At 41.5% G+C, this 27,536-nt stretch overlaps 1 protein-coding gene across 1 annotated transcript; it reads right to left on the bottom strand.

Moving 5' to 3' along the window:
* Positions 1–1,243: 1,243 nt before the first annotated feature.
* LOC143320180 (hexokinase-1-like) lies at positions 1,244–21,469 on the bottom strand. Its single transcript, XM_076729669.1, has 18 exons — positions 21,002–21,469; positions 18,282–18,444; positions 12,785–12,933; positions 11,428–11,547; positions 10,950–11,045; positions 10,708–10,807; positions 10,229–10,412; positions 9,737–9,892; positions 9,284–9,517; positions 8,288–8,592; positions 7,021–7,169; positions 6,646–6,765; positions 6,174–6,269; positions 4,437–4,536; positions 4,006–4,189; positions 3,712–3,867; positions 2,984–3,217; positions 1,244–2,224 (listed from the first exon to the last, which is right to left on the bottom strand). Exons 1-18 carry the CDS (start codon positions 21,062–21,064, stop codon positions 2,074–2,076), a joined length of 2,760 nt encoding a protein of 919 aa, XP_076585784.1. The 5' UTR covers positions 21,065–21,469; the 3' UTR covers positions 1,244–2,073.
* Between the last annotated feature and the right edge of the window lie 6,067 nt (positions 21,470–27,536).

Raw genomic sequence — 27,536 nt, 5'->3', positions numbered from 1 at the left:
GCAGCTAAACCATCACAGACTGTTATTGTATTGTACACGCAGCATTAATATCGCAAATACACAGGCTCACACGCGTCGAAAGGTAGGACGAATACCTCCACACATAACACACAGCAGAGCCAGCAGACATGACCGCATACAAGTACATGCAAACACACCTGTTCACACCTACACACACTCCAGAAAACACACCTTAACAAAAGGATGATACACACAGACAAGCACAGGCTATTATTTAAATTATGCGTTTGTTTGAAATACTGTATGTGTGTTACTTATCAGCATAAAGGAAAGGATGATTGAATGTACAATGTGTTTAACAACATGTAATGAGCACAAAACTTAATACTGCACCATAATATTTGTTTAAAGATGTTGGCAGATGTTCAAATATGCAGTTTGCACACAGGGTGTATGGATGTGTATCTCACTGCTAAAAGAGCATACAGTGAGGTGTCCTCTTTGTGTCTGGTTCCGGGCAGGTAAACTTCAGGTTCAGTGGCAGCAGGTCTGGCGGGCTTGAGAGACCAGAGTGTGCTTTGAAGAGTGAAGACTTGAAGTGAGTGTAATGCACAGGCGAGAAATGTTTGACATTCAAGAAATGCTTCAGTTAACTGATAAGAATCAGTCCGAGCCAGATAGAAATAGCTGAAAAAAGGCAACAAAACTCAGGTTGAAGATTCTCAAGTGGAGTCAAGTGGGACTTTTTGAAGATTTCCGTCATCATTAAGCTTATTTCTAGCTCAAATCAGTTTTCACCCATGATATAACCAACAGTTGCAAGAATCATGCTGTTATTTGTGAATCTCAACTACTACATGTGATCTGCAGAGCTCTAGCATACACTGGCCAATTTCTCCTTAGTTTGTGTTAGATAAATGCCCAACTTTTTCTTTTCTTAACATGTTTCTGCACACAAGTTCCTCATCCAGTATTACAAGTTTAGGCATGCCTCTGCTGCTGCCTGAAGAAAGAGACACCAGGGTTTTTACTCCACAACAAAATATAATTTAATGAATTCACTTTTCACTGTGTCGATCACAAATCTATATTGATGTAAAAAAAAAAAAAAAAAGAAGAAGAAGAAGAAGAAGAAGAAAGAAAAGGATCCAGTGCTCTCCTTGTCTTAATGTAAGGCATGCAGTCTCACAGAGCTTTGGACATTGAAAGCTACAAGTCATTACAGTAGGACACACTGACACTCAGCCACAAATACACACAAAAGCGCTCACAGTATCCACTCTTGTCTTGGGGCCCAATAAACATTTATTCTTTGCACATACAGTGGGTAGAAGTGGGATTCATCACAACACCAAAAGTATAGTAGTTCACAAATAGCAACAGGATACGCTAACACTTCCACTTGGGCCTTTTCTACCCTCTCAGCTCTTGAGGAATAAATGCTATGGTGCTGCTGGAATACTTCAATATGTGAGTTACATTGATAGTTACACAAAAAAGGGTTAGTAGCAGATAAGCACATCATGTGAGTGTGTTGCACATAAAATGAGGATGATTTTAACAGCCGTGACTCTTGCAATCAACCCTATGCAGTGAGCCCTTTTAGAACTGGCTCTAGAGACCAGTGGAGCTTGTAAAAATGAGTTTCATCATTCGGTGAGAAGGACGTCCTTCATTTGGAAGTTACATTGAAATGCTGCTGTTGTAACTCTCATATAAAAAGTGCTGACATTTTCTTGTGTCTGTGGTGCAAAATCCTAATGACCTCTGGGATTCAAAGTGGCCTCAGCTTTATAAATACAATTATATATTTGCCTCCATATAAAAATAAAATTAGCAATACACAAATATTGCACACCTAAGGAGTTTAGATTTATCAGATTACTGACAAGCTACTGAGGAAAATGTACAAACATGGAAATAATAAATCCTCTGGTGCAGTATAAATAAATACTTAGATATTCAGTTTTAATTCCCTATGCATACAGCATGTCTCTCTGGCTGTGGGGGGGCCAGAGGTGGAGTCACGGCTGCCAAGGGGAGATGGAGTTGGACTGTGCGGCGGGTGAAGGTCACGGTGGAGCAGCAGGTAGACAAACGGGGCGGAGCTCCTCAGTGCTGTTGCGCATCCAGCTCCCTCTGGCGACAGCCGACGGCTGTGATGAGGGCAGCCCCCTTGCCGCTGCCGTCCTCGGAGAGCAGGAAGTTGACATCACATTTTGGGGCAAGTTCCTTCACCGTCTGCTGGAAGATCCGAGAGAAGCTGAGGGTAGAGAGCAACAGGAAACTGTGGTCAGGAGGTAGTTTGGTGCTGAACTCAAAGAAATGAGAGATGCTTTCGAGATAAGCAACAAATACTGCTGTCACTCAAGCTAGGACGACCTGTAGGGTAGAGCAAGGAGAGTTCATTAAGAGCCTGTCTCACAAAGATGCACAATGATATCTGCGTAAATGAGGATGGACTGAAGGTATAAGAGCTCCTCTCTCAGCTAACTTGGTATCCCTGCTGAAACAGTCCACAGTAGCCCCTTGAGAGACTTTCACACCTCTGTTACCTTAAATCTGTTTTAGAAATGTTGGAAATGGTGAAAAATCACATCTACAAATTGCTTGTTTTGTCAAACTACAATGATATTAAACAGAGATAAGCAGCAAATCTGGAAGGAGCCAATGTTAGGCATTTGGCTTGATAAATTTATGAATGTTCTCTTTCTGTTAACCAACTCTAGTTTTCTCATCCAAGGCCATTGATCTCTTTCTTACAAAGGACTTTCACTATCAGTGTCTGAGATTTTAGAGGCAGTTTTTAGTGTGAAAAATGATCTAAAAAACTATAAATGAAAAATGAGTTTCTTGCCACTTGAAGTGCCATCCTCTCCTCTGAAATGGTTGATACGAGAAAATAAAAGGATACAACCTTCGCAGCCTGATGAAATTCAGTATTCGCTGTAGTGTTTTAGAATGAATGGACCCTTTTTCTACCCAAACACGCCCCTTATTATGTTCTGATCCTGTTTCTTACTGTGGGTGCAGCTTGTAGAGCGTGCCGTCCACACCCACGGTAATGTCCAGGTGGTCCACTCCTCTGTTCTCACGGATCTTGTCCACCACGGCAGCCATTCCGGCTCCGCAGATCTGAGCCGCGCGGCGGGACACCGTGCCACACACCTCCTTGACGATAATACTGTCATCACAGGTGCTGTCGAGCCCCAGCTGCTGCAGGATCGCCCTGACCTGCAGCAGCGCCAGACGATCACTGTGGAGCAGGAGGGGTGGGGGGAGAATGTCAGAGGTCAGCCAACAGCAGGCGAGTCACTGGATACCTCACAGCTGTTCTCAGAGGCTAAGGTAGGCTTAAACAGTGTATAAACTCAAGTTGTCACATTGCTTCCCCCTCCTCCTCTCATACCTGGGTGTGCTATCCTCCTAGATGCTAATGCTGCTCAAGCAATTTTTCCTTAATGCACTTGACCCCTCAATAATACTACTCTTTTTATAGACTGTATATAAAAAAGCATATATCAGGTATTTTACAGGTACTATTTCTGGTCTTTCAGCTTGTTTAATTTTCTTTCCTTCAGGCAGCCAACAGTTTCCACTCATGTCACTCCAGTGTGAAAATCAACATGAACCTGTTTGATATATGAATATACCAGTTTGTCAAACAGTCGGGGGTTTGATGTGTCAAAAAGCCACCACAACAGCACTGATGGGTCACCAGCAGTAATAATTGTTAAGTGATTCTCTCACCTCTCTATCTGTGACAGGAACTTTGTCTCGAAGATGCCTCTGGTCTTCAGCGTCTCTGAGATTTGTCCCCGGAAGAGGAAGCCACGCTTGGTCAGATCAATCAAAATCTGCCTGACGATCTCACCGAGGTACATACCACTGCACATCTTCTCATATCTGACATGTTGAAGACAGAGACAAGTCTTAGTTAGCAGTAAGATGACAGCACACTGCACTAACACGATAAGATCCTCCTTGGTTTGTTTAAATATGTAAAATGGCAGAGAAGTGTTGAAGTTAGTTCACTAAGGAGACCTTTGTTTGCCTTCGTTGAGCGAGTTCTCGTCCACCGCCTGGTCGTACTTTGTCCTGATGTCGTCCAGACAGCCGTTGTCTCCAAATGCCCCCCACTCCATATTTACACACATACGGCCCTCGTTTCCGTCCACTATCTCAATGTTCTTCGCCTCTTCCATGTAACAGGCGTTACTGCCTGTCCCTGAGAGGACACAAAGCCACATCCTGTTAGTCTCAAAAACCTTAAACGGTACCTCATTTTGCAAGACTTTATGTTTTCAAGCATACAAATCAAAGACATTTCCACCTGTGGATTAGCGATAATAACATTTCCTAGTTCAGTCTAATTATTTACCAGATACTGTCACTTTAAACTCCTCATAACAAACATAGATATTCAATTTCTTTATAATGCAATTTCCCTTTAAAAGCGGTGGTGTTTAGCTCACCTGCAATCAGCCCCACCTCACAGGTGGGCTCCTCATATGCACAGGTCATCATCGTCCCCACTGTGTCATTCACTATGGCAACGACATCCAGCTCAAACTCCTGTGAAGACAAACAGCAGGAGAATTATTCGCAGGTACAAGAACTACATATCTTTCTCTACACGAGTCTCACAATTCAAGATTCATGCTTGGTGTCAATGTAGAGTGGCGTTCAAGTCATGTTACTTTGAAATTATTAGAAGAGTAAAGCTTGATAAAGTTTCTCAAAGGATGTGATTAATACATAATATCTCTTATGTTCCCAGGTTTTCACTCAACATTAAAGCAAAGTTAAGTCCACATTTTATCTCCAACAATTGCTCTTGAATGTGTGTGTTGACAGAGGATTAATGTCAGGCCTGGCAACTTTTCAAACGTCACAATGATCACAATGCAGTTCACTCACATTCCCAGACAGACTGCAAAGTCAAATACACAAGCGGCAAAATTCAGGAGTATCATCCTTGACATTACATTGCTGTGCTAATTTTGAGCTTCAGTAAGACCCCACACTGCAGACACAGACACACACTCCTCCACAACATCTGAAAGAAGGTTTGCCAGGTGTTACGACATGCTACAAAAATAACCACACACTGCTCCAGTCCCGCGCTGCTTTACCTGCCAGTTAATGGTTTACAGTCACTTAATACTTACTGGATTCTCCATCTGAAAGGGTGAAATCAATATAAGACACTAAAAGGTGATGGCACACGAATAAACAACACTTCCTGAATAGAAGAAAACAGATGCAGTCATCAGAAGTAAAATGTATTTATTTATTTATACTGAGTGATTGGCCAGCTGTAATGCCAGGAGTGGGTTTAAGTGTCTTCATCCTGGAACTGCAAAATGGCAGCTGAGTCCACATGTGTCAGTATCCCAGAACTGGCATACAGCCACGGGATGTACAGTAGCTGGTTGGTACTATATATTATATATTGTATTATAGGCATCTTATGAAGAATGTTTGCTCATTAAATTTCATGAAGCAGTCGGTTAGAGGGTTCCTGTTTGTCCTGCAGTGTTTCACCACAGGGAATATTTTCATTTGTATGCTTAAGCAAAACAAAACAGTAGTTCTGTACAGGTAGACAAAACAAACATATCGTGCCAAAGGACTTCAGATCTGCATTTCAAAAACACTGCTTCACAGGCTGATTGGAAGCCAAGCAGCAGGCACTCTCAGCTGTCAGTCAAACCTTTTGTGTGCGGTGCTCTTAAAGCAACATGAGACAACAATCTGAGCTACATGAGCGCAAACTATGCCCAAATTATACGTTGGTTCAAAAAGAGCATATATGAAGTCTTTAAGTTCTTGGAAACAGGTTCCAAACAAAAGTTAATTTTAGACTTGCAGGGAAATGGCACATAGTACTACTATGAGGTATGGGTGGCTGAAATACAGTCAAACATTACGCACATCTGTAAATGTTTTTGCAATGCTGAATTAATTTTAAGTTACAATTCTTTTTCATTAAGTTTTACCTTATTTTGAGCAATCCTTACTGAATCATACTATTTTTTCAAATTTTCTCACTGTGTCAGCACAAGATTACCACAATAAGATTTATTTGTCACATGAAGTGTTGTGTGTTGAAAAGCAATGGAAAAGTTGGTGTTTCTGTCTGTGTTGCAGCAGTTCTAGTAACATATAATTCTTAACGATGATCTGATGTACTTCCTGTTTGCCATTACCTCTTTCCTCTTGATCGCTTCCCGAAGAAGCTCCACCACATCTTCACCCTCACAGTCTGTGGCCTTGAAGCCTTTGGTCCAGGTTACGAGGATACCCTGTAGAGCACACAACAATTGCTGGGAAATTGCTCACGAATACTGTTGGGATAGTACAACACTCAACTCACAATAACATGCTGGAATCATCTAAAGGTTGAAGAGCTTAGCGCAGCTTTCTGATTAAACGCTCAGCTCTTGAGACTCTGAACAGGAAGGGAAAATATTGATGGAGACAATGGATTACAAAGGCTAATGGTTCTTAAGTTCATTCTCATCCATTGGCCAGCAGAAGAAGACTGTTTTTACTGAACTGTAATCTAAACTTCAAACACTTTATAATACGCCACCTCCATCATGGATAGAAACCAGGTCTTATTCTTTTTTCTTTACAAAAAATGTGTGCTATTTTTGAGGTAATTGTTAAATAACATACCGCGTCCAAGCTGGTCTGATGGCAGGGGAAGGAGAAGGTGAAACCCAGCGGCAGTCGGGCACTTTTCATTCCCATGTAGTCCAGGAAGTCAGAGATGCAGTGCACAATGTGGTCAAAGAGCTGGAGAGAGACATGCTTTTAGTGGTTTGTGTAGAAGGAGATATAGTTAGGTTTGCTATCACGTTATTTTCTATGGCGAGACAAAAATGTTTACATGCATCCTGTCAGTGTTGTTTATTGTGGCTGGATGTGAAGCAGAAATAGGACTGAAACTATGTCAAAGTACAGGAGTGAGTCTATTTCTGTTCGAAAGGAATGAGAATTATTTCACGAAATCCCTGAGGCGAACAAAGAGACCAAACTGAAAATCATTACCTCTTCTCCTGTGCCCTGCATAACTTCTATGGGAATGGCGTAGATTTTGTTATGCATCTCCACCGTTCGCCTCTTCCCACTGCGAATCTTTACCAGAAGCACACGGAAGTTTGTCCCTCCGAGATCCAGAGCAAGGAAATCTCCGTTCTCTGTATTACAAGAAATGACTTGTTAGCCTAAGAACCAGCAAAACATCTGTCGCATCTGTGGTCTTCCATTGTATTAATTGAAGAAATAACCCAAAACTTCCTAATTCCAAAACAGTCGAGACACTTTGTAAGAAGCAAGTAAAAAGAAAATGTAGTCAATTGCAAATAAACTGTGTTCCAGGATGCTCCTTTCATACCCATCATGATACTATCACCGGTTACCAATGAACCTGTTTACCTGTGGAACATTCCAGTGTTTCTAGAGCATTCCACAACTTTCCCAGTCTTTTGTTGCTCCTAACCCAACTTGTTTGATATTCTGTTGAACTGACGTCTCACCTTTTTTGTCATCAGGGTTGTCACACAGTTCAAAGGCTTTTAAGTCTACTCAGTCAAAAGAGACTCATCAAGTAATGACGGTTTAACTTAATAACATGCCTCTGCATATTTTTTCAAATAATGCGGAAAAACTTGATTCACTTGTGCTCTCTACACATGGCTATAAGTTTGGAAAACTCCTAAGTACACAAATTCTGCTTAGCACTGAAATGCAAACTAATGAGCCTCCAAACAGGAACAGCTAATAACAATTAGTAACCTGTCATTGATTACATGAAAAAAGATGACAGAGAATTTGTTGGGGTCAAGTAACTTGTATGATTGACAGAAGGGAGATAGTTCAGGACACGTGCAACTCAACAACCCAGACCAACATTTAGAAACAGCAGTGACGTCTCTACACTGAAACACTGTCTTTGGTCTTTCAGGAAATCGGTTGTTGAAAAACAACTCTCTGATCAAGATTATTGATGCAAATAACACCTGGTCAATTATGTAACTTTAAACTAACTTCATCCTACTCGTGCAGTGAGTGATTCGGAACATTTGAGAATTGAATCCTTGACTGTTGTTAAGCTGTCTTGGTTAATTTCTGCCAAGCAAACATATGTTGTGATTGATCAGTCATTTGTCACCTGCTGAGCTGAGAATCGCATCCTGATGCATCTCGTTTCATGATCAATTTATTTACTTAATTGCTTCTGATATTAGCAGGGACGCGTTCAGGTGCGGCAGTCCACCTTCGCTGTAATGCGTGTAGGGAAACTCTGTTCCATCACCTGTTCCATCTGGTGTACTCCGGACAAAGGTTGGCAACATTTTGACTGTGGCCTCCTTGTGGCTGCTCTTCTTGAGGCCTCTTTCAATCTCCACCCTCATGCGTTTCTTCACTTCTAACAGCTGGGCTTTGCTCAGCCGGAATTCCGCCAACGTCTGCTGGATCTGGCGCGCCTGCTCCGTCAAACGGTACGCCACTGCTGTCACCATGGCTGCGCCTTTCCCACTCCCACTCTCAGACAGCAGGAAGCGGACATCTGAGTCTGGGACCAAGCGACGCACTGTCTTGTGCAGACGGCGGGCATATCTGTTCAGAACGGAGAAGATGATGTCGTAAGAGAGAGGCTTAATCTCTACTCATCATTCAACACCAGATCTTCTTGGAAAGTGGACATAGAGTGAGATACAGGATTTGAGATGCTTTTCGGTGATATTTCACACATACCATTGTCAGCATCAGCTTTATTGCCCAAGTATGTGTGCACATATGAGGACTTTGACTGCTTTACTTTTATTATAACATATTATTAGTATTTAAAGTATGTATCAGCACATGACTAAATCGGACAGTAAAAACAGTTGAAACCATTATCACAACATGAATCTGGATATTTATGACAGTATGGAAATGTTGAAACAATCAAATTACCTGTATTTTAGTTTGCTCAGAATCATTAATTTGGACTTTCCTATTGCCTATTAGATATTGTTGAAATGATGACTTATCACCCAAAGACCCTTGAAAAAGGTATTTTATGAAGAAACGTCAGTCTGACCTAAGAACAGAGGCGATCTGGGCTGTGTGGTTTTTAAAGGCTGATTTATGGGAATCTGCAATCTTCCCACTATCTGGTGTACATCCTCTATATTCCTTAGAGGATCTTGTTTCTAGTTCTTGGGGGGCGGGCAGGACATTAAGGCAAACATGAAGGCTAATGTAGAGACATGAAATCCCAACTTTCAATATGAAGCATTCTCTACACTCAAAGAATACTCACTGAGGGTGCATCTTGTAGAGAGACCCATCGATGCCCACAGTAGTGCGGAGGCGTGCGACTCCTTTGTTTTCCTTTAGCCGAGAGAGGATGCCTCCCAGTGTTGCAGCGATAAGATTTGCTGAGCGGAACGATACGATGGTGCACACGTGCTGCACAGCCAGACAGTCTTCATCTGAAGGCTCCACCCCGAGCCTCGTCAGGATTTCCATACATTTCTTCAGTCCTTCTTTAGTCCTAAAATGACAAGCAATTCTTGTTATTCAAGCTCTAATCCCTGCTGTTGAAGACAAGCAATGAACTAGTTGATCATTTATATTTATTTTATTTATATTACATTTCATATCATGTATTTTCCAATCCTATAAAAACTCTCTGCAAACACATTTCTCTGAAAAAGCAAAATCAAGTTTTCCTCTTGAGCCATTACTCTGCATTCTCATTCTCATCACTCACTTTTCAATGGCAGAAACGTGTTTCGTCTCGATCTTTCCTTTCGTCAGGAGCTCAGGGGTTATCCGCCCCTCAAATAGCAGCCCCTCTTTGGCCATCTTGACCAGGATGAGTCGAACCAGCTCACCCATGTACATCCCACTGGCCATCTTTTCAAACCTGAGCAGAGAGAAACACAGCAGCGTTTTTATTTGATGAGTTGTGGATACAGTTTGCATTACTCACTCTGTCTTCTCTGCATCTTGTCACCTCTTTCTCTCTTTCTGGTTCTGATGTTTCACATATCGTGTGCTTCATATTTCACAGTTTGAACAGCATTCTATGTTTGTCAGTACAAAGAACGAGAATCTCTGAACCCTCTTGGAAAATCTGGGTTTTGAACGTGCCGTCTGTAGGTATTGAATCCCCCAGGGTTTCTTTCAAACAGGAGATTTCTCAGAAAGACTGAGCTTTGTTGGTGAAACACTCAAATAAAGGGTTGAAGGGAAATCTTACAGCTGCTTTCCTGGGTTGATAGAGCCCCTGTCGATCTCACGGTCAAACTCTGTGCGAATGTCCTCTATGGACCCATTATCCCCGAAGGCACCCCACTCTGTGTTGATGCACATCCGCCCTTCGTCCCCTTCCACCAGGTCAATGTGACGCAGTTCCTCCATGTAGCAGGCATTTGTTCCCGTTCCTGAAAGGATGCAGAGCTGCATGACTCCTACATGACTTTTGCTCTCTGGAGCTCAGCAGGCAGAGTGCATTGTCCTAACAATGCCAGGGACAGCATTATTATACCTTTGGCGCCCCCACATGTAGAACTGTGCTCATGATAAAGTAAGGCGCTTTGGATTTATGTGTGGCCTTTGTCTGCTTTTTGCTCAAATGAGAGTGCTCTGGTCAGAGATTAAAAGAGACTGCCTTGTAATTTTATGAGTAAATAAGGTCATTTTTCCCCTAAAAAAAAATGTAGTCTGTACAGTCTTTACCTATGATGATGCCCACTTCACAGCGCTGATCATCAAATCCGCAGGTCATCATGGTGCCGACTGTGTCATTCACCACCGCCATGATGTCTGCCTCATAGTCCTGAAAAAACAAGATTATGTTTAACTCAAAACAAAATCAAATATACGGTGAGGACTCAGTAAAACAGTTGCTGCGGGTATTCTGAAATGCATTAATCAATGAAACCATGTTAAAAATATTTAGCTAAAAGAAAAAGACTCACCCCTCGTTTCTTGATGGCCTTGTTCAGAAGCTTCACAACGTCCGTACCTTCTACACCACTGGCTTTAAACTTCTTTGTCCATGTCAATAAGACCGCCTGTAAAACAAGTCGTTTTGTAAGAACAGACTAAGTTACAGATAGACAGGCTCGGCAGGTCTACAATGTCTGTCCATTGCTATCCCAACCACAGCAAACAACACGTTTACTAACACTTCTTCCTAACAGTACAGAGAGTAGAATTACACATAATTTAGCATTTCTGAAAAAGCAAAAAAAAAATTCTATAATATTCTACAATTCACATATCTTTTATATACATTGTCTCCGCAATATCAAAGAAAAGGCAATAGAAACCTTTGACACCTTATGCCCAAAGAGAAATAAAGAACTAATAATAGTAATAGTAGTCTGACATTTGATTGTGGCTCAGTTATGCCTTTAACTTTAAGCTGTACAGCACATTTGCTGAAGTGCTTACCTCATCCAGTTTGGATTGGGCACAGGGGAAGGAGAACGTAAATCCTACAGGAAGCTTTTTATCCTTGATTTTCTGCTTCTCCATGAAGTCGCCCAGGCAATCTGCAACGTGTTCAAAGAGCTGCAGACAGAAAAGAAAATTTTGCACTGTAGAATAACCAGATAAGACAACACAACCTTAGACCAATATTATGTTAACAAACATTTTTCTTTTCTCTCATGGCACTTCACTTTCACTCCACACTCACTGAGTTGTGACCAGTTAATGAATGAGTGAAAGACATCAAGTAAAAGTCTGGAAAACTACAACTACATTTGTGTGAGAGATGTATATTAATTACTTACTTCCTGTCTTATTACTCATTTTGTGTCCTCTCACATTAACTTCATTGCCAGTTTATTAGGTACACCTAACAAACCCCATGTAGTCCGATTGAACTGTTCTGCCATAAACTTCATAAAGGTTGTGATGTTTTCAAATGGTGTTGGTTCAACTATATGGCCGTTTTAAAGACTGTGATATTGTCTTTTATCACACTGACCGATATCTTTAATATTCTGTCTGTCTTAACATGAAGCAGGAAAGACTAAATATTGAAAACACTTCTCAGTATTACACAATACAATTCTCCAAAATGACCAGAAATGTAACCAAAACCTCTCTAAAATGGTAAAAGTCTAATTTCACTCACAGCACTGTATAAACAATTTGACTGGTTTAGAAGCTTGTAAACCACTGCTGAAGAGGTTTATATCTTCGTTGGAGTAACTTTACAAGTAAACTACAAAATTTCACTCTCCATTAAAACAAACTACCTTGTTAACAAAAACGTTGATGTGGCACGTTACATTTTCGGCCAGCTGTCCTCTGACATTTCATTAAACAGCATCTGTCTTTGCTCTGATCCAATCACACAGCCCCAGACAGACGCTCATGTTTTGGTTATCATGTTACAATACAGCTGCCAGCTGTTCTCCGCGAGTTCAGTGAAGGTCAAGGTTCTGACTTCACTCTCGTTGCTTTCAGCGTTATTGAGGAGGTCATTTTACACACTGATCCTCGATCTGACCTCAAATACTACAGTGCTCTGTATGGAGATCAGACACAAACATTGAAGATTTTGAGGAGAAACAGTTGAGTGTCTGACCTGGGTCATGCAGTATTCGCTGTTTGTTGATGATAGAGTTTACAAGATGCGGACAGTTTACAGAGTATCTGGTATCTGTTTTTAGTGATATACATCCAGTTCTGCGCTCTGTTTATGAAATAACAGACTGTTGACAAAACTAAGACTCTAGGAAAGTTTAACATATGTGCAAATTTAAATATACTCAATGTACACAGTATTTGTGTTTACCCGTGACCCGCTGCCATGGATGATGTCATCAGGGGTTTCATAGACCTGGCTCTCCATTTGAACGGGCTGCTTCTTGTCTTGTGTCACTTTGACACGCAGGATCCGGAAGTTCGAACCCCCCAGGTCCAGAGCTATGAAGTCACCCTTTTCTGTCAAAAAAAGAAAAGAGGTAAAAGTTGGAGATTTTTAAAGCTGGAGTGTGCGACTTAAATAAACGAATTCATACAATGCTGCTTAAGCCGATCACCACCAGGTAAATCTCTCTGTATTTTGCCGTATTCCAGATTTTTTAAATCTGCCGTAGTGAAGCATTTTACAGCAAACCAGCAATGATTTGTTTGCCAGAGCCAACGGGAGGGGCAAGCATCATTGTGTAATTACTCTCACTGCCAGAAGGGGGAGACAGAAGTTCCTCAGCGCAGGTTTAAAATGGTAATCTATGTTTTTTCTTGAAGTGCCCATTAGACATGTTTCCCAATGATTGTCAGTCCAAGCAGAGTGCTTTGTTTCCTGTGTGCCAGAGGATTTCTTCCCTGGAAAAACAGGTGAACGATCAGGATTTTATTGCTCCCTGATTCTATATTTAGCTCACTGGAGGCATTTCTTGTGCTCACTGAGCCCATCGTTTGCACAGCATTTAGCACAGAGTGCAGGTTAACAGGAAGATTAATGCCAGTAGTAAAGTAAATACTGATGTTTGCTCTTGTGACTACACTCCCAGCCGAAGTACATGCTCAAGGATCTTTTGTAAACACTGGCATGAGCAACGCTTCGTCAATGTTTCTTCAGGTTAATTTCTGTTAATCTTGACATGCCATTATTGGGATGCATATGATGGCAGCGAGTCAACAGAATCCTGATCTGTGACACGTATAACAAAACAAACTTACAATTAAGTTTGGTAACAGAAACGACCACAACCTGAACCATTCAGTCACTAAAAGCCTGGAAAGGGAAGTGCCCCTTAAGAAAGAGAAGACAAACAAAAGGACCTTATTGTAAGATGCACTTTAGCTGGTTTTCCACAATGCTTTCATGGGAGCAGAATCACCAGCCAGGTGCTGAGATACATTTTGGCTCCTTGCCTCACTTCAGGCGCCAAAATGTAAACTTATCCTCAGCAGAGAGAAGCTTTCTCATCACATTAGAGTTGGTTTCATTTAGCTTATTACACAGCAAACACACAACTGAGCTACAATGAGAGCGTAGAGAAGGACTGAGTGTTTTGCAAATGTATACTGCAACAGACCACATGATGGTGTGTGAATGTGCATTTAAGTGTTGCAGGGATCAGAACTGTGACCTTTCAGTTCCAACTGCCTCCCAAACAATGTTCTTCCTTTAGTGCCGCCATGACTGTGGCATCTGTTGCATTGTGCTGTTTGTCTCCTTGACCTGACTGGAATGACATGTGACCAGGCTTGACATACAGAAAGTGTTACTGATGTGCTGCAGAGCATATGTCGATTTTAAAGTCTGTAATCTTCAAGTATGTGTGAGCCACTGCCTCTTGCCTTATATGCATGTTGGATTTTCAGTATTTTTCGCAGGAGCTTCATAACTAAGCCCATCAAACCTGGTGCTAAACTAACAGACAGCGGACGGCTGCTGACTGTATTAAATATCTTTTAATCTATTTTTTAAATTAAGTCCTGTCAGGCATAAACTGTGGTAAGAAACACTCGAGACAGATATGCACAAGCACAGAGACAAAGTTAGACGAGGATTTAGTATAATTAGACAGCAGAAATGTGGTTGTCATTCTTAAATTTAATCCTGGCTATAATACTGTCTGCCAGCTAACCCAGAGATTCACTGTTTTCAAGAGATATAATCCCCAAAAATCAGGGCCATCAGAAGCAGCTGAAGGTATGGACTTTTAGATCCCAAAATGTTTCCATGTCCAACGTGATCTCCTCAGACTTTACAAGAGTTCAGGCTTATATACATTGTATTTGATTGAACTTACAGCAACTGTAAGCCGTAGACTGAGCATTGATTAAGTCTGGCTCAATGCTGAACTTTTGAGGGCCCTCACCTGTAGTGTGATCTTTGCCTCCTATAGCACAGATTCATCGCTGGTAGAAAGATGGATTCCTGCTGTTGAACTATAAAAAACTCTCCCCGCATTTGATGAGATGAGTGCACCAACCAAGGTTGAGTTTGACAGAAAAATCTCATAAAGTCTTACTTTTATGAGCTTTCAACAGCATCTGCTATCATTATTATGTGACTAGGTATCAGTTGTAACCAAACTCCATCCTCTAAAACAGATGGTGAGATGTGGTTGAAAGCTTTTTAAAGCCAGTGAATGAACCTTGACTTAATTTTTTTTTTTTTTTTTTGGTCAAATTTTCAGTTATAGACATTCAGTGCACATGCAGCGTCTCTACTCGATCGTACAGTTGTCTTCATTGTTGTCCACCATTCATGCATATACGGGGCGTGATGCAGAAACATTCAGTCGTGATTTTTCAATGCTCACTTGATGCTTTCCAGACTGATATTTCACAGCAAAAGCTGAACTGCAGGCACAAAGGGAAATATTACCATGAGCTGAGTCTTTCCTCATTTTTCTCTTTATTAGCTTTTAGTCTAATCTTATTACAGTAAAGATTACTCTGAACTGAATCATTAGAGCTTAACCATGATTTCATTGACTCGTTCTCCTTTGAGACACACACAAAGTCTGCGCTGAGGGATTAGATTAGATTAACTGTTGCTGAAATTACGTTATGGTGTAGGAAAAGTTATCTGTTATTCGTGTTGATGCTGTCGTCCTTCTCATCATGTCCATCATTGCTGATCAATGTCTATCACTTTTAAGTGGGGCCATGGCTTCAACCTTTTCTTTTATTCTTTGCCCTTTGCTCAAACCCTCCGACCTCATGTAGTTTTTGAAACCTGAGGCTATTTATAATGTGAGAGAAGGCCTGTCCGTCTCTACTGGCCTTGATTGGGCCACAGTATGTCTGACAGGCACTTGATGTTATTTCTGTGTACTGGCTGCTTACTAACAAGGACAAACCCTGCTAGGCAGCAAACTTGACTTTGGCCAAGAAAATCCGAGCTGTTCTGAGGGGTGTTTTGGTCTCTCTGAAGATATTTTGCACATTAAAATAATCCTGCTTTGTCAGAGAATAACTACACACAGATTCAGAAACAGCCTCACTTTGAGGAATCAAAACTCAAATACACTCCTACTTTTTTCCCTGTGACTGTACTATGATAACCCACTGCTCTCTGGCGCTTTTATTTTGAAACTCTCATACACCTGTTTCATTACCTTTGAAAAATATTTGATCATATTTTGAATAATATCCATAGTTTTCACTGATAAGGCATTGCTGCTATTATTACAGACTCCTCATCTAATGGAGACATACTTATATCTTAATTCTACATCTTATTAAAATTAAATTATACTGCAACTCACTCAGAGTATCTTTCACAGCAATATTTTAATACATTTAAGTTGCCATCATAATTTCAGCAAAATAAACTTGACACCATTGTGATCATAAAGTCATATCTTTGATATGTTACTGCTGCCGTAGCTGATAACAGGCCAACCCTCAGACTGTCGATCATGAATATTTAATGCGCAAAAGGTTTTGAGTGGCTTATTTAATTACATAAAGATATTGGTTACTAAATTGTCTCATTAAATTCCGATCAATAAAACCTGACATTGAGGTCTTCATCTGGCACTGATGGCTGCGTGTTATGAGATGAATACATAGTGTTATCAAGCTGCTGAACTGTACGACCCCGGGCCTAAAACAATAGTGATCTACTGAGTCCAAATCCACACCGCAACACAAAGAGGCTTATGTCACAGAACAGGCCTGGAGATTTTACCACATCAGCACATTGTTTATAGACAGACAGAAACGGGATAAATCAGCCGGTGCTTTAACGCGCTTACAGTACACATAGACTGTATATGATATAACATAGACACTGTACTTTTAAAATGCAGCTGTTTGTTACAGATAATTAATATGATCAGAACATGTTTTCTTTTAAACTCCTTTAATGCCTGTGTTGTGTCTTCTGACACACTCATTTATTCATTTAATTTTATTATGACCTTGTTATTTCAGTGTGTTCAGCCTAAGCACTGTTTCCTCTTTTTAACACGAGTTTACAAAAAAATAATTAAGTTGTTAATTTGGGTTGTTTTGGTGAGGTAACATTATATTTGAAGGAGCGTGTATGAGACTGACCCCTGTCATAACATGAAGGAGTCTTTCTGAATGTTTATGACTGTTGTTAAGCATCATTTGGTCAGTTATGTCACTTTTAATGCAACGTTGACATTGTTTGTCTCAGTCATGACAACTTGCCATTAACCAAGACAACATAACCTGTCATGAACTTACCATCACAAGCCCAACCACAGTGGCACAATTAAGATTAGTCATTAAAATGTCATTAACTTTTATTGCACTGTCACATGCCTCTGTAACGATGTCATGAATCATTTCCTTGACCTGAACAGTAGTGGTACAATTTAGACTTCTAATGAACATGTGATTAATTAAAAGGCCGGTTTGATGATAGGGAATACAGTACTGAGGTGATTTATAGAGTTTCCTGACGGACAGATAGATTTATTTGTTACTAAAGTAAGCTAACTACTGCTAACTGTAGCCACCATTAGGTGATAAGCATGGTTAGCCATGCAGCTAGCGCTCCTATTGGTTGACTCAGCCTCAGGTGCCGGGACACAAACCAAGCATCCTGTCGTCAAACTGGCCTCCGTCCATCTCTGAAGCTGTGTTCAGCCGTGGTCCGGCCATGTTTACTGGAAGCTTATTTGATTCCACGTATTTATATGTGTCTCCCATGAACATGAGAAGCTAGGGAGGGATTTGACAAAGACATTGTTTTCTTTTTGATTAATGTCAAGTAGCCATGACAAAGTCAACTTTGCATTCAAATGATATAATTGACTGAATGACTCCTAATGACAACCGTCGTAAATATCCATAGACTCCTTGATGTTCATGACAGTGTCATGTTAATGTTAGGCACACTCCTTCAAATAAAGTATTTACCTTACAGCCATTATTTGCTGAATAACTGAGCCAATTCAGCCAGGAGACACATCTGAGATTCCTTCAGTTATAGAACACCAGGAACTGATGTTGAGGTGTGGCAAAAATTCAATATTTAACTAATATTTAACTTCCAGCTGAATAATTCAAACAGACCTCCAGTTAATACCTGACAGAATAATGCAAGTTAGTAGCCACAGATCAAGTTCTTTTTAAACCAAAAAGTTTTTCTTGAAAATGCACAACATACAAAGCTCCAAATCAGTACAATGTACAAGTATCAAAGTGAGCTAAGCCCTGTTTTCTGAAAGCATCGCACACAATCTTAGTCCCATTGTAACTACTGCCCAAGGATTTAGGAGTAGGTGCTGTTGGGCACATCCAGTTTTCACAATGATTGGTTTTTGCCCTGAGAATCTTCTTGTAAACTTTACCTGATCCGTCAGGGATGGACCTGACGAAGGTGGGCAGCATCTTGACGGTGGCGGTGGGGTTGGTGTCACTGCTGAGCCCACTCTCCATTTCCCTGCGGAACCGGTTCATGATGTCCTTCAGGGTCTCATCCGAAAAACGCATGGAGTACAGGTACTTATCAATCTGAGGAACAGGCACAGGACACACACACACAGGCTTGTCAAGGAGCATTCAAAAACGTGCCAAATTAATAAAGACAAGAATGACCACATTTGTTTTCAGCAGGTCAGTGTGCATGGTGTAATGAACTGTGGGTAACCATGTCAACATTACTGATGTCCCATGCTGTTATTGGTTAAGTGACTGAAGCTGACCTAACTACGTGTTAAACTGACTACAAACTGACTTAAAAACGTAACTCCAGATTTAAACATTAAATTTTTTTTCCCTTCGGTATGTCATCACTATGTAAATGTTTGTGTCCTCACGAGGGAAATAACAATAGTTTGCCTTTATTTTTCAAGATGTTATGCACGATTGTGGCATATAACCAATAAATAAAACAAACAACCACACATGCAAAAAGGTTACAAATATATTAGAAATAATAAAAGATAATATATGTCCTTCTAACCCCCACACACCCCTACAACATTCCTTCCATGTCTATGTTCATATCAGTCACAGATCTTTCACTTATTCTATCACTGAACTCCCTCATCTGCCTCACCACTGACAGCCAGTCACATGATGATACAAGCTGCATTACATATAAGGAGAGGAGAGATCTAACAAAAAAAAAGCTCAGGTACAAGTGAAACAATCAGCATTCATTTCACAACCATACTATGATGTTTGCCTCTACCGCATTCATTATTTTCTTATGCAAGGACACATCAGATTGTGTAACCACTTAACTAATTGAATGAGATGCATGGTGGGAGATGGGGTTCTGAGGCTTAACAGTAATTAAAAAGTCAATAGATTGATTCACTTAACACAAAGTGCCACGTATTGTGAGCAGGAGCCCAAACCAGGACACCACCGAGGCATAACACTGTTGTAAAAACATGTAAATGGGACAAAAGTGACAAGTTTACTGTGTTACAACACAATGTTTAGATGTTTCATTGTGTCTTACGGTTGTGCACGATGCTGGATCAATCTGTGCAGCAACATAATAATCAGTTTGCGTAGAACGGCAGCATTGTGCAGTTCAATTGCTGTGTTACAGTTAATGCATCTAATTAGTGGAATGTTTGTTTGCTGTGGAATTCACTGTTGTCGTTACGTAATCACACGGGGCGCATGCCGAGTAGCACACCACAGTTAAGAAATCCATTCTGTGCCATTAACAGTCCACGCATTTGTTTCTCTTCAGGCTGCTCCATGTGGCATTTCTATTATTAGTCTCAAACAGACTCATGCAATGTAAATTACAATAACATTGCAGAGTATTGAACACAGGGTCACATGATTTCCAGGAAGTCGCACGAGACAGATCACTCCTGGTTCTATTCCTGTCTGTCGCCGTCAACCTTATGAGGCTGTATGCCAAGACACTTCGATCATGTCGTCATTACTCAAGTTCTTCAACTAACATGTGATTCTCAAAAAGGGTTAAATAATCACACTCAAAGCATGGTGCCTTGGTTATTTATGGCTGCATTACAGCTAACAGAAATGTTATTATCATATTTTGGGGTCACTTGGCATCGCTTTCTCCTGAATTTAGCCAGCCATTTTTATTCTCTTGGGATTCTGTGGAATCCTCTTTGCTTTGTAAATAAAGCACTGTGTGTTTGAACAGTTTTTGGCTGTTCAGCATGAGTTTAAGGGGAACATCAGAGGTTTAAAAGCTGATGCTGAAGTTAATTCTGCCTATTTAATTTTGCTTACTGCTAAATTTGACTCATTTCTTAACATATGTAGCGCACCAGTCATCTTCAGGATATACATAGTTGGGTAGCTTTCATCCTTTCCAGGATTTTGACTCACTCCAGTGGAGGCTGTTGTAAATTCCACTAACCTACTTCAGCAGAGGCACGTGCGTCTACTGCACTGTGACATCACGCATGACATCATAAATCTCCCACTCTCCTTCCATCTGATTTGGCCTGGGAGCATCTCACCGGTCTGTCATCCCATCCCGAGGCTGATTTCTGCTGAACACGAGGTCGGTTTGTGTGGATGAACAGAGGCTTTATTCCAGCTCACATTTCACTGATGGAACATCTGGTTTCTGCTAACTGGTTTATGTCCTCTGTCCAGGGTGATAAGAGACCGAGACACAGGAGCTAACAGTCGTGAAAGGAAGTGAGAAATCAGCCTGGGAGGGAAGAGATGGTGCAGCTCACGACTTTTCCCAACACAGACACCTGTCTGCTTCAGCCGCCCTGGCAACCGACGCTCCGGAAACACTCAATAACGCGGGGTCTGCCTGCAGCCCACCACCACCATGACCACAGCCCCTCTCAAGGACATCCATGTCAAACACTGCTAACCCCTGAGCAAACTAAAACAGAATCAAATCCACGTTAGGATTCAACATGGCTTCCTTGCCTCTACTTTCCAAATGCTGCATCCTCCTCTCTCGGCCCGATACGCCCCACAGGCTGCGTGCTGACATGCAGGTACCGTTAACCGGCGTCCATGGCTGTCCGTTGGGCTGCTCTCAAATTACACAACTCTCCAGCCCACAAAAGGACCACTGTGGCGATTTAAAGCCGCTCTCACTCACCTTTTTGAGTTGATCATCCTTCAACTCGGTGAAGTAGTAGGCCAGAAGCTGAGCTGCTATCATCCTGCCTGCACGTCCGCCAGGAGCTGTCAGCAACTACGAGGTGGTTAGAGAGTAAAGGAGGAGGGAGTGGAAGGCTGCCGTCCGCGCTCTCCTGTCCCCCACGCTGATCCCTTTTTATCCTGAAGTGGAGGAAGAAGCGGGCCTGAGCCGGGCACTGTGGCAGGGCAAGGTTAAAAGGGGAGAAAAGTCTGGTGAAACAAGAGTGCAGCAGCAACCCGTGCCTGCTAGTCTGCGACAGGCACACACTTACAACCACACACACACACACGCATGCACGCACGCACGCACACTTAAACACACGAACACACACAGAGGCTGGGTTTGGCCGTGTCTCCTCCCTCTGAGCTGCTAGCTCCGTGTTAGCTCTAGGGAGATGCAGCAGCTCCGCACTGGAATGGTGCTTCTGCTATGCCCTGCCCCCACCGAGCTCTCTGATTGGCTGAGCTGTGGACGTGAAAGAGAGGACGAAGGGGAGGGGTAGGTGAGAGCAGGGGGCTTCTCCCTCAACAGTGAAGAAGAGAGAAGGAGGAGGAGGGGAGGTGGCAGGAAGCTGCATCTGCATGATAACCTGCCCCTCCCTCCTCCCAGCAGCACAGAGAGCCAGAAGACTTCCCCCTGACGGCACGTCTCACACGTTGCCAGGGCACACGCATGTGTACGTGCAGAGGAGCAATGCAACCACACAGTGATGTCATCATCCCTCTTCCCGCTGCATCACACTCAGCATCAGCTACAGGCTGAAGGGCATCAGATACAAGGTCCTATATCCAACCATCTCTCAACAGCTCCACACGTACTACAGTTAAAGGAACAGGCTGGTGACCGACGGTTTCTTATCTGATGCAACACTCCCCCCTCCGAGCCTCATGCTCACACTTTAACAAGCTTGAAACACTGATAACTATAACCTGGATTTCCAAAAAGTTTATTCTGTAAATAGAAACAGAATTCAGTCTTTTGCAAACAAAGTGTGTTCCTGAGCCCATGTTGTCACATCCTTTATACGGTCATGTGTTCACAAAGTATTGAACCTCGCTCCATCCTCACTGAGCCTTTCCAGGATGCCCCTTTCATACCCAGTGATGATAGCTGATTGAGATGATTGATTGCACACACAAAACAAATAGCATAACAATGGTAAACGACCAGAAAAGAGCTTAGCACGAACTAAAGCGAGGCAGAACGTGTCTCAATAATGCACCTAGTATACAAACTAGCTTAGGTTTATCTGTCTGCAGTAATAATGAGTTTGGTACACAAAGCATTTTGGCTGCTTCTTCTTTCTGTTCTCAAACAATATTTGTGTTTTTACATTCACACAGAACAAGGTATTCATCCAAGGCTCATTAAAATCACCGGGCCGTATCAATCAGTGTGATGTTTCAGTGTTCATCCAAGCACCGTCACCAGTGTGACTGTTTCCTTTTAATAGTCCAGTAATTTTAATAAACCTTTTATCAACCTGGATGTCCTAGAAAATGAATCTGCAGAGACAGAAACCTTTGATTCCTCTCCATACCTTTGTAGCTTCCTTTTATTTTAGAAATTCTACTATAAGAATCTGACTCTCTGCTCTGCCGAGTAGTTGATTAAGTTCAGTTGCAACTCCAGCTGTAAAACAGTGACTGATTAGCGGGAAGCTGGTAGAAGTCTGGGAACAGAACTGAGAGCCGGTAGAAAAGGAAAGTAGTACTTCACTCTTTAGTTTTCATCTTCTGTGTTCATCTCATCCCCAAATGTAGTTTTTGTTTCTTCTGTATCAGGGGTCTCCACCTCTATTAACTCTTTCCTTAGACTTCAAGAGGTTATCAATAAGATCAGCAGTTAATGTTTCATAAAGCCCAGGACTGACCATAACGATGCTGCAGAATGTGGGGGATGTTCATTGTAACAGACTCAGGGATTAAGACATTTTATTGTTGTCTGTACACCGCAATAACAGAACCAGAGCTGGGCTTTCATTCTTGATCAGGGAGTGAACTCTTTTATCTGCATTGTAGTTAGAATATTTTTCAGTTTTTGGATAAGCTTTCTCTTGTTGTATCGTGTAAGAATTATACGAGCTAAGGATAGCTAGACGTCAATGAGACAATCCCTCCATCCTCTCAAATGTGTGCTTTGTCTGCAGTGATATGTATTGGATATATTATGGAAAATATCTTCTGTTTTACAAACTGTGACACGCTTATAACAACTTCTTAATTATGGCCGCACGTGGTTTGAAGCCCCTCTCTGAATCGCTTATGAGGCCTGATGCAACAAATCTCAGTGTTGCTATACATAGAGAGGACCCTCCTCTCCCCCTGCAGCTCGGTGACGTCAACACGCTCTGCGTAAAATGACCCGTGTCTGCTGACTCAATGACGTGCAACAGCCTCTGACGTCCCTCTTTTTCCTCCTGAATGGCTGTAATTTGGGGCTTCCCTACTTATTTCCCTCTATGCTGCCCACAATCCCCCTCCTCCCCCTTCTGTCTCGTCTTCTACCGGCTGCATCCACGAGTCAATGAGTGCATGAATGAAAAGAACAGCTTTCCTGTACCATCTTTCCCCCCTCTGTGCCTCAAAGGAGCTGCTCTAAAGGGAGGCAGAGAGGAGGGAGGGCTTAGCATTCACTCACTCCCCTCAGAGGCAGAATATCCTGCCTGGTGTCATGGCTGCTTCAGGGTGACCTTCTGTAGCGACCTTCACATGAGGAGTTCATTCAGTGTCCCTGCTGACAGAGACTGCTGACAGACAAACCCAATAAACTCTCCATTATTGCAGTATTTTCATTTAAACCAGCTAACTGGCTGAAGAAAAGTGCCCATTCAATGATGACTCCAAGTCAAACTCAGGAGTTATAACCTGTAAGATACAGCTGACATCTTTGTGCATTCACAGCCTCTCACCTGCTTTTCTCCATTTTACATTATATTTAAGTATATTTGGATCATGGCCCAGGAAAAAAAAAAAAAAAACAGAATATTTGATGACTTCACCTTGGATGCTGGAAAACTGTGATGGGCAGTTTTAATTATTTTCTGACATAAACAACCAGTTAATTAGAAAATGTAACTGGCACATTAAATGATGATGAAGTGTTAATTGCAGCCGTAGCTGTGAGGATCTGTGGAAGTGTGTCAGCAGTGTTACACACATTACACACACAAATGAAAACAGGATTAGACAAGTTTTCACTTTATAGTGCAGCTAAATATCCTCCACTGATATTTCAGATGTGATACCTGTTTTTCTAACTCATAGAAATAAACACTCATAAATTATGAAACCTTAAGTGGCACCCTTGCTACACTATATGGTGTATATATACCAAATATCCATTCATCCATTACATCTATGCAACTTATCTTGTATTTTTACTGTGCAATAGCCACTGTAGACGCTGTATTTTATTATTCATATCATTTGTTCTTTTTTCTACCTCTCCTTTTTTTCTTGCTGTTGTAACACGAGACTTTCCCTGCCATGGGATCAATAAAGTCTTATACAGTTGTATCTTAAATGTATACTTAACTATCATTCAGAGCAGCTGCATCAGTTATGATTACCTAAAAATTTCTACCTTACCTCATTGGTGGCACAAGAGGAAAGTCAGTGAGAAAACATGGATTTGCTGAGCTGAATTTTGACATTTGACCAGTTGAAGTCATTAAGAATCTTTCTTCTGTGGAAATCAGGCCAATAGTTTTTGGGAACTAATGTGTTAGAGGAGGGTTTTGGCAGTATAACAAAGGAAAGGTCACTCAAGTTAATTGCATTCATCCTTTCGGGAGCCAGAAATGTCCAGACCAAATACCCTGGAAATCAGGCTTGTGGATACTAAGATATCCTGCTTATGATCAAAGTGGTGGACTGAGGAATGGACCAAATGACAAACATCCCCATCCCAACATGAACTAAGATTTAAAAAAAAAAAAAAATCCATTGACCTATTTCTAATCAAACAACAACATATTGGAATTTCTCCTCATTACTTGAGTCACAAAGAAAACACAAAACTTGTCATGCATGTCTAACTGGATGCATCTATTACATTGAAACAGTCTAGAAGTCCACAGTCAAAGGTTGGTGTCACTTTGCAGAGATGAGGCCCCTCAAACTTGTGAACTTCCTGCTCGTCATATTATCATGCTCCAATAATCTCCTTTATTCCCACTACAAACATGCTGTGTGCTGGGGCCAGAGGGAGGAAGGAGACTGGAATCTATCAGGAGATAGACACACACACACACTCACACACACACACACACTCATGTCAGCTGGCATGAATACAGAAAGTACAGAGAACTGTCTAACAGTGCAGCAGCTCTGCAAACACACTTCAATTAGTTGAATTAAGTTTTTAGAGAGAATATCAGTATTTGTTGATGAGGGTCTGCTTGTTCCTCTTTTCTGATTTACTCTTCCTGTGTTTCACTTTTTATGATGTGAAATCCCTGCATGGGTCAAAGGTTAAAGCAATACTAACTGCACCACACTGCGGTCTGGCTCAATGGAGATTTATGGGATTTTGTTTTTGTGATGCTTAAATATCTGCTTATTCTGAATTGGATGCAGCAACACGCTTCAAATAAGTTGGGACTGGAGCAACAAAAGACTGGGAAAGTTGTGGAATGCTCCAGAAACACCTGTTTGGAACATTCCACAAGTAAACAGGTTCATTGGTAACAGGTGATAGTATCATGATTGGGTATGAAAGGGACATCCTGGAAAGGCTCAGTCGTTCACAAGCGAGGATGGAGCGAGGTTCACCACTTTGTGAACACATAAATGCATTAAGGATGTTACTACACTTGTCAGTAAACAGTTAATTTGCAAATGATTGATTCTGTTTTCATGTAGGTTTTGGACTTATGTAACTTTTTTGGAATCCGGGTCATGTTTACTTTTATGTAAATTGAATTTCAGGTGTAATATCTGGTTGTTTAAAAACGATTATTCTTTGTATCATGAAAACATTATGTAAAGGTTAAATTCCTGAATTGTTCATACTCCCATCTCAGTCCTCATGTCTTCCAATGCCATTTGTTGCATTTTAATTTGAGATGCTTTAACTCTGATGTGCTGCTGTAAAGCACCTCGTAACCTTATTTTGAGAGGGGCAATTTAAATAAAGTGTATTATTATCAGCATCAAAATTACAAACAGGTGTAAAAGTCAAGTCCTGTCCAATATCTTCGTTTCCTACGATCTTCATGAGTAAGAGAGATGAACCAAAAAATATTAAGATAAAAAGATTTGTTTGTCCGTATCAGCTGATCAACCCCAGCCACTTTGGAGAAACAGACACCAGGTGGCAGCATTTAACAGAGAATAGCGCCAGACTGAACCGGCTTTGAAGGAGAACTCCACTGATTGGACACATGAAACAGAAAAGTTTACTGGTGGTGATTAGTGCAACTCAGCAGATGAAAACAGCTGTACGACATCCTGTGTGGCCCAGAAGGAAGCTCAGGGAAGGTCAAATGGAAAATGCCATTGAGTTCCATTATTGATCATTCAGGATCCAGTATTTTTGGAACTTGTCCCGTACAAGTCAGGACTAAAAGTCAACAAGTCCTCTGGCTTTATGGAAGGGCAATACAGGAAGAGCCGTCTAACATAAGATTCACACTGATCATACATAGACACATTATGTGGTTATTGCTTTGCTTGCATGCTTAGGAGGAGACACGTGGAGTACAGAGTGATTTCCAGTGTTTATTTAAAGTACCCTGCACCAGAAATCTATTGCAAGTACAGTAAGAAGAATGTATTGTTTTATATTGTATGGATGAACTGATGCTGAACTGTGTTTTGCCTTTGCAGGAGTGGCCTCTTGTATAAAGGTGGGAGGGGGATGATCCTCTGGAGTCGGCTCATCAGGACACTTGCAGTAAGTGGCAGTGCATCAGTCATGGACCTAGTTTGGGTCTGTCTTCCTTATGTTTACATCGATTTTGAACAACCTTTCTTGTTTCACCTCTTTTACCTTTTTCTTTATTTTGTCCCGTCAGCACACCTAAACCCTTCCAAACTGCATCTAGTAGAATAATAGAAATAACAGATCAATTATATATTTGCTCTGGTCAGATTTGACCTATGAAGTGTCAGAGGTTTGGGGTGTAGGCGTGTACTGATGTCTGCCACAGTGTCTTTCTTCTTCCTACCATCAGGAGGCGCCAAAGAGTTAGGCTGTATTTTTAAATCCTTCATTCTGGGGCTCTAAGGAGGACATGTAATACCCCTTTTGAGGGCTTCATGAGTTTGTGTTTTATTAAAGACTGTGCTGTAAAGTTGCAGGCCAGTGTTTTCTAAAGAGAGAGGGGGAGGTGACAAGTCAAGACACACAGCAACAACTGCAGGTCATGTGGGCAATAAACTCAAGGCCCGCTGCCTCTTGTGCTGTTGTCTAACACATCAGATTTTCATTAACTCTGCCTCAAGAGGTTTTTCTCTGCCTCTTCAGTCATTTTAGTTTTTAAAATAGA

The sequence above is a fragment of the Chaetodon auriga genome, chromosome 4 (assembly GCF_051107435.1).
Source record: "Chaetodon auriga isolate fChaAug3 chromosome 4, fChaAug3.hap1, whole genome shotgun sequence".
Classification (NCBI taxonomy): domain Eukaryota; kingdom Metazoa; phylum Chordata; class Actinopteri; order Chaetodontiformes; family Chaetodontidae; genus Chaetodon; species Chaetodon auriga.
This window is presented reverse-complemented; position numbering and strand designations above follow the sequence as displayed.